Source organism: Vanessa cardui, chromosome 1 (genome assembly GCF_905220365.1).
Source record: "Vanessa cardui chromosome 1, ilVanCard2.1, whole genome shotgun sequence".
Classification (NCBI taxonomy): Eukaryota; Metazoa; Arthropoda; class Insecta; order Lepidoptera; family Nymphalidae; genus Vanessa; species Vanessa cardui.
The window spans coordinates 14,765,397-14,774,353 of NC_061123.1; the positions used below are offsets into that span (position 1 = coordinate 14,765,397).

General features: G+C 30.5%; 1 protein-coding gene across 1 annotated transcript in view; it reads right to left on the reverse strand.

Moving 5' to 3' along the window:
* LOC124531380 (lachesin-like) overlaps positions 1 to 4,988 on the reverse strand; it is a 79,715-nt gene extending 74,727 nt beyond the window's left edge. Inside the window, exon 1 of the mRNA XM_047105947.1 lies at positions 4,498 to 4,988. Coding sequence (XP_046961903.1) covers positions 4,498 to 4,663 — 166 coding nt within the window. The 5' untranslated portion in view covers positions 4,664 to 4,988. The remainder of the gene's footprint in view (positions 1 to 4,497) is intronic.
* Positions 4,989 to 8,957: the final 3,969 nt, after the last annotated feature.

Sequence of the window (8,957 nt, forward strand, 5' to 3'; positions counted from 1 at the left end):
TTAAGATGGCTTGCGCAATAATTCGTTACAATTCAAATCATAAAGTAAAGTAAAGTAACAGTAATAGCCTGTAAATTTCCCACTGCTGAGCCAAGGCCTCCTCTCCCACTAAGGAGAGGGTTTGGAACATATTCCACCACGCTGTTCCAATGCGGGTTGTTGGTATGCACATGTGGCAGAATTTCGATGAAATTAAACACATGCAGGTTTTCTCACGATATTTTCCTCGCCGAGCATGAGATGAATAACAAATTAAGCACATATATATAGTGGTGCTTGCCTGGGTTTGAACCTGAAATCATTGGTTAAGATGCACACGGTCTAACCACTGGGCCATCTCATTTCAATCAAGATGATTTTAATTTTGCTATATTAATTTTTGATAAGATTTATTATCTGTATTGAGTTATTTTTAAATTCTCCATTCTGTATATCCACGAATTTTCAATAAATCCATTAGTAAATATTAGCTTTGATGGTATTGGCCGCGTTGTGATTCACGAAGCACGTTCGGCTGTCGGTCCTTTTTGTAATCTCTAAATTATTAATACAGCATTTATAGCTGACCACAAAATGCGTAAAGAAAGAAAAGAAAATGCATCGTATACATGATTAAAAGTGTTAAGACAAAACAAATTATGTTTAACAAGTTATAGAAAGATACAGAGAATATGATGTATTCGTATTTCATTATTTTAATACTAACTATAATGGGTTACTTAATAATGATTTAAAATAAGTTATTGTTAAGAATTCGTATTTCATCATTATAATACCAACTATAATGGTTTATTTAATAATGATATAAAATTACTTATTCATTACAAAATTCAACGATTACCTTTATGTATTAAATATTGAAAGTTATTCCATGGAGTCAAAGTTTATCTTGAAAAATTGCAAATTACAATTACAGTAATTAAAGTAATTTTTACATTTTTCTCTCCTTCCAAAAATAGTTTTGTGCTTAGTCCATCAAGCTGTTCCATCATCCATCACCACCAATCATATTTTAGTACGACGTTTTTAGATAAATACTTAATTTACAAACACATGAAAACTTACTGGTGCTTGCCCGGGTTTGAACCCAAAATCTTTGTTTCAAATTTATTTGTTCTAACAAATCTTCCATCTTGGCTTAGATTAACAATCTCAACGCATTGATGTTGTCATTATTCTCCTACTCTGAACCCTTATAGTCTAAATCTACAAATCATTACGATCTTTGATTAGGGCCAAACAATAAATTCGAAATAAAATCATATAACTATTACATTACAGTTAATAAATACGGGATATTTACCATGTTTTATTTTTATTCAAAGGAAATTGATATTTCGACAGTATCTACGAATATATTGTTCACGAGACTGAAGTTTGCGGGCAGATGTCTTGTACATGTTTATATTATATTTAAATCATCGTTCGCATTGTTTAATGACACACAATATCGACAATATGGAAGAATCGTTATTCAAACTTTATTTTAAATTAAATTCGTATTCATAAGTTACTTATAATAAGAAGTCAATGATCATAAAAAAACACTAATATAACTCAGCTCCGCTTAACCATAATCAGTGGTTTTTATAACTATTATAATCAGAAACACGTGATATAAACTCGTTGTTAATATATATTAAAATAGCAAACAAATTATTTAAGAGAATTTACACTTTACGGTGTGTATAAACTGTAGGAGTTGTTCTGTTTCGTCACCGCCCACCATCCAGCTCTTAATGAAATAATGGAACATTAACGTGAAATGATTTATTATTTTAAAGTCAAATTTTAAAATATTTTCCAGTTTGATAAATTACATAAATATTACATTAAAATTTTGCGTTAATGTCATTTTCTTTAAAATAACAACAGTCAACTTGCATAATAAATAACAGCGCTTGGTTGTTCCGTCTTCAGAAACAAGGAATTATCGTAGGCGTTTAGAATTTTGTTCCTGTATTTAATGTAGTTGTAATTTGTCAATAGTAAGGTAAATAATTGTAAGCAACATTAATAGCTACTTAAAAAATCAAAGTATATTTACTTGGAATTTAATCAAATTAACTTTAATTAAGATTTGTTCAAAGCCCTCTCCTTAATGGGAGAGGAGACCATTAGCCCAGCAGTGTTACCAACTACCAAATTTACAGGCTGTTGCTTTACTTATTACTTTATTTTAATTAAGATTTCTACCTAGTAAGCCAAATACTCATACAAGGCATAAAAATAACGTCGTAACCCAGAGCTATTTACACGTTCATCCTAATTGAATGCCGTGGGCAGGCTTGTCTTAACCTAGGGTGTAGCCGGGTGATGCACACGGGGGTGCCTCGACGAAGATGGTCAAGGTTCGGACCATCGTCCTCCATGATCTCTTATTTTTTTGGAGTGAAGTGAGATCTCTCATAGACTGGTTTGTGCTTATTATGCTTATGAAAGGTCATGAGTTTAAGCTCAACTAACCACCACTAAGTTTTAAGTATTGATAATTTTTCTACTTCTTAGCGGTGAACGAAAATCGTGTAACGAAAACTTTGTTTCCGATAAAATATTGTCGCATGCATATCCAAAGCGCCTTAGAAAAGCGTGATGGTATAAACCCTAAGGCTTCTCAGTAATAAAAGTGGACTTTCGATCGTTTCGATTCGTAGTCGAACATCAACGGGCTGATAGAGTACGTCGTTTTGATCAGTTACAATATGACGTATGTCATAAGATTTTTATTACTTTGTTTTCTTGCCTTTTATTTTTAGGAACCGTAAAAAGTATAAAAGTATACAGCCTTACCTAATTTGAAGAAAAAAGTATATTATTTTTACATAACATACATACAACACACAAGTTACTTTAATAAACCAAAATAATTTTGTATGTACCTACTCTAGTTAGTAATACCTGTAAAAAAAATATAACATGTTTGTACTACTACCATGAAACATTCTTCATTCAAAGTACTATTAATAATAATTTATAACGATTTTCCTGGCATTAAAAGGACGCACTTTATTATGACTTAATCGATTTAGTCCAATGCGACAATTATCAACGAGTAATTACGCCAATATTTTAGAGCAATCAAGCGTGTGCGCATTCATGTCTCTTAATATACTCTTACTCTTATAGATATTATCAGACAATATACCTAAACGACAATCAGAGGTTAAGGATACACGTGATCTCTTATCCAGTATGATTCCTACAAAGAACTGTCATTCCTATGTAACACTGTCATTCCCGCGTAGCACTGTCAGTTTTTTTTAATTCCAGGCCTCTGTCAGATAGATTAAAAAAAATCGAATATTCATTTGTAAAAGCTGATCACAATACCCATGTGGCGTATGGGCGTGTTAATTTTGAGTTGCATATTTATTTTACATCTATCATAAACAAAAAACTGCTTGCAAGCTGAGACCTTAGGCCAGCTTTTACTGGCTGTGAATTTAATTTACACCTAATCGCAACTAAGACAAATACTTCCTTGTTTAATTTGCAGAAGCATATTATTTAAAAAAAAAAATTATTAATTAATGCGTAAGGGTAAAATCATTGAAAAATTAAAAAATTACAAAAATAAACCTAAAAACACTGTTAAGAGACTTAGTCCCCACCGTACAATGTTCGTGATTTTAATCAATGTCTAATTTTTACTTATATAAATAAATATCTCTTTATATGGAAGAAAAAAAGATAAAATGATTTTTAATCCAATATAAATAAACTTAGTAGACAGTCACTACCAGCTGTCATTATTATTTTATAAAATTTACATTCACGTTTGATATTTATCAATATGCCTTTCAACTCGAGGGAAAAATTCGACTGTAAACATTATCTACATGTATATAATATATATATTGTACAATATAATATATACTCGAATATATTACGAATATCATTTTGCACAACTTCGAACAATATTTTCTATTCTTCTTACATTTTTATCAATAATCCTAAAGCTCTTCAATAACTTTCAAAACTGTGAAACAAATCGTTCGACAGAAGAGAAAAGAGTACGGAACTGTTTATCTTAGCCTATTTGTAAATAGATGAAGTTATACAAGTGTTGTATATTTACAGCAAAAATACGTTATATTTTATAATTAACAAGTATATGTTTTAAATTTATATATTTAATAAATTTTATTGGCTAATAGATACCACAGTTTTATTCATACAAAAGTTATAATTAAAGTGTATCATGGTTGGCAATATTACGAGTACATCATATCATCACGTATTTGTGATATATCTTTACATCCGAATCCTACGAGATTAGAGTTTAATAGTGCAAAAATATTTGATTATACTTTAAATCCATCTAAAATATTTTTTTATAATTAATCTCAATTGAATCGATAATGTACCAAATATATCTATTGAATACATTACTATAAATAATGTGTAAGGATTATAATTATTATTTCTTGGTCGATTTGTTTTTTTCTTTTTTTAATTAAATTTTCGTATCTGTCAAAAGAAGTAATTGGAACATACCTGAATTAGTTAGGGTGTTATCTCCAAGCCCAGTCGAGGTATCAACATCCGCATGTGCGTCCGCTCCGACGGCAACAAACAGCGCGCATGCCCACGCGCACACCGCGAGGAGACGCCGAGCCCATTGCAATACTCCCCAGTCTGGCAACCCGCGACGCTTAGCCATCGCACATCACCAATTCTAACTTCAGTGTAATTATATTTTACAACAAAAATCACAAATACAAATTCGTATATGTAAATATAGTTTAAATTATTATTTTAAATACGAATGACTTAAAAATATCTTTACGTATTTTTAAGCTCTTGCTACAATTTTTTTCTTATCTATTAGTTATCGAATGCGTTTATAGTTTGTGGCGCACGAACGCTTCGGTCGTGTGGGTTTTGTACTGAGTGACGACGGTGTGGCAGCGTAGTCGCGATAGCACTGTCCGCGGGTCCACATTGCGGCCACGACCGGCTCCCGCGGAGTCTCATCGTCTCACACCAGGGTGCTAGGAGGGCCGGTGCGCGCGCATAATCCTCACTAGCCAATGGCACAACAGGGGAGGGACCGCGCGTAAGACGCACCGAAGTATATGCGAAGGCCTATGTACAGTGATGATAGCGGACAGGTGGTTTCGCGACTGTAATTAGGCGTCTGATAAGTTATTACTTGGTGCATAAATATGTTTAAAACGCTAAACGATTAAGATAACGCGAGAAAATTTATTCCGCCATCCCCTTCGTTTTTATAGCACCAGTTCCGAAAATTGATCTCATGCTTATCGGAATCGACAACGAATAAACCTTTAAATTTAAATATATTCACGAACTTTATCCTTTGGTCAATCATCTGTTACAATGTACAAAAATAAATATTGTTATTAAATGTAATTGATATCTTACTTTTAGAAATATAAAGACCAAAATCAACTTTTTTTTATACATATTCTGTGGAAGTCGTATTATTCATATTAAGATTTCATATTAACATTTTAGTTTAACATATTTAGTTTTATATAATTATAAAATATTTACTTTGAATTAGCCTGACAAAAAAAAACCGTGTTAAGTGTTTTTTTTTTTGTAATAAAAATAATCAGTTATTTGGCAGAGCGTTTGTAGATCTTAGAAAATGATATTATCAATAAAAAAGGTTAACATTAATTAAAAAAAAAAGATGAACAAAGTTATATAAGAAATACAAGTACAAGAAAATTTAAAATAATATATTGAAAATGATAGTAACAATAATCTACATTAATGAATAACGGTAAGAACCTTAATATTATGCTTAAACCATATTTATATAATATTTCCATTACACGCAAAATAACTTTGCAAATATATAGGTATATAAATGATCATGTAAAAATGTATATAATATTCTAAGATTCTTAGAATTCATTTCTTCATTTTTAAAAGATCAGTAGTATTTTTTCAAAGTGCTCGTACATTTTAAAATATGTTTGCAGACCAGAGTGAAATGCTTCAATATATAACTAATTAAATTTATTAACATGAACTACGACACCAGAATTGCAATGTAATTTAGCCAAGAAGTAAAAGGAAATATGTAAAAACTTTTTTAAAGTATTTGAACTAACTTATCTTTTAAAATCACTTAATATTAAATAAATATTTTAACATCTTAAGTTTTAAATATTGCGTATTTTTTACATACCCCTTAATTTTTAACTTTGAATATTAAATAGAACATCCTTTGATTTCATTTCTATGCTCGATCAAACATTTCATGACAATTTCTGAGAGTAGAAAATAAACTTTTATTTTGCATTGCACAGCAATATAAAGTATTATTATAACAGTGACATGTGATTTTCTACAGATTATTTATGATAAATGTATTATTGATTTATAATTAATCATGAAGCTTTTAGGAAAAATATAGAATAACTGTATAAAGAAACACAACTGTGCAAACAAACGCTCTATACACTGAAATAAACATAGTTAACAAACTAATTAAAAAATATTTTAATCGATATACTTGTATTTATTTTATTTTCTAGATCTACAAAACAAAGAGAGACAATAAAAAAATATATATGCCCGTGACCTTGTAGGCGTATGAATTAAACAAAAAAAATATTATTGTAACCTAAGTTACTCCTTATTATATCAGTTATCTGCCAGTGAAAGTTCCGTCAAAATCCAGCCAGTCCAATTAGCCGGAACAAACAGACAGACAGAAAAAATAGTAAAAGAATGTTATTTTGGTATATATACCATGTATACTGTAACCCTAAAAATTTTAATTTTTCAATATTTTATTTCTAATAAATTATAGTATTTATTTTTATAAACATTTATCGGTTTTATAACAAAACTTCGTTTTTTGAACCGTAACCGTCGTCTTTATTATCTGTCAATTTCGTGGAACGGCAACACTGCGTTTTCTGCGTCGTCATTCTATCGTTGTGCAGGCGCCGGTCGCATACCGACACTTGTGTATTTTAAAGCGATATATTCTTTTTTTACTCATTATACACGAATTATATACTTACGTAAACGGAGGGTTACCTACGTCGTCAAGCTATTATATTATATATATTTGAGAGGTTTAGGATACTAAACCGTAAGTAAAACAATTTATATTTGCTTGATCGAGGCACATTAGTGGTTTTTAGAATGATATTTAATCATATTTTTCGTTAAATTCCAGTCGTCTTACAATACCGGCCACGTGCATTATTTGACAGGCGTTGCCGAATATTTATTTATTTAAACACTCCTGAGGTGAGTTCATGCATTAATTACCTTTGTTAATCAATATCCTACATGGCTCAGTAATTATTTCTATTAATTTCTTCATATTTTACTCAAAAACTGAACATAGACCTTGTCCATGTATTGGATGACCTAAGTCGAATCCTATAGTGATTTAAATCACTTAGAGGCACTATTTCGTTAAAATAAATATAGTTCTTGCTTTTCCGTTTTGTGTTATTGCAAATTAAGCAATAATTTGTACATTTTTGACACTTTAAATATCCAATTCAATAGCTTCAATCTTATGAGTTATTGTTGAATTTTAATAACTCTTTATTGCTTGTACCTGTGTCTAAGGCATTCTTAGGACCTTCTTAGTGCTTATGCAAGATAGGTAATAAGTTGTTTTGTTCACAGGGAGTGTTTTTTTTTTATATGTATTTATATACATATATACTTTTAAATAAAGTATATTCTGAAGTACTACGGTGTTGCTGGGCGGACTCAGCTGAGAATTGTTGCTGAGTTCGAGCATCTGCTTCGTCGGAGGAATTGCTGCATGTCCAGTGCTGCTACCGCTGCTTCTGCTGCTGCCGCTATTTTGGTTGCACGGCTTTTATTGATGCATTCCATTCGTGGGTTTGAGCTATCCAGCTTGCTTTATCCGTTCTTAATTCAAAGATGCCAACTCATTAATATTAGCTTTAAATTGTTGATGTTCATGACCAGATACCGTCAACGACCTCACCCCTGATGATTATTTTTTATGTAAATTAAAATCATTTTGTTTATCAGATTATTTTATAAAATATTTTTTTTTTCTCAATTAAATTTGCTTAACCAACAAAAGTTTTTTTTTGTCCCCGCGACAATTTGGCGCCCAACGTATGAGGCTTTTGACGGTATTTTAGGCATTTTTGTGATCTTTTTGCTCCCAAAAATTTTGGTCATGAACTTAGAAATTTATTTTGAATTTTTTTCTAAACTTATTTGAGTTGGCTTTTATAACTTAATTGCATACAACAATCTTATTCTTTACATTCTTTCTTGAATAATATTGCTTTTGTTATAATATAAGATATTTATTTATTTTTGTATCTATGTTAATTTAGGTTAATTTTAAGATAAGCTTATTAGTTTATTTTAAGTCTAACTGAAAATTATTCATAAGTGTTGCGGTTTCTGGTCATAATAATTTCATTTAAACATTTACTATATTACATTTAATATTGCTTTTGGCTCATTGCATTATACATTGCATTTATATAATACTGCTTTACCATGGAAGATCGCCCCATTAATTTTAATTTATTACATAAGGACGAATTAGTTTATGAGATTGAAATACGTGGTGGTACTCCAGCTGATGCGGTAGGTGAATTGCGTTCACAAATTCGCAAGCTTTCTAAGGAAGTTCTAACTGACGAAATTATTGATTATGACGGTGATGTCTCTTCGGAGTTACAAATCATTTCTTTAAAATTAAAAGAATTGTTTAGTCTTACCACTTTAAAGTCGCCTTTACAACTTAAGACCTTGAATAGAATTAACGCTTTGGGTAATCATATTTATCATCGGTTAGGTAGATTAACTCCAGTTAATGAGAAGGATGAATTGGCAAAAATTGAATGTAGTTCTATGTTAAAAAATATAACACATAAATTTGACAAATTATACACCATTTTCAAAAGTAGCCAAGAAGTAGAAAATAAGTATTTTCCATCTGAAGAAGATCATGCAAA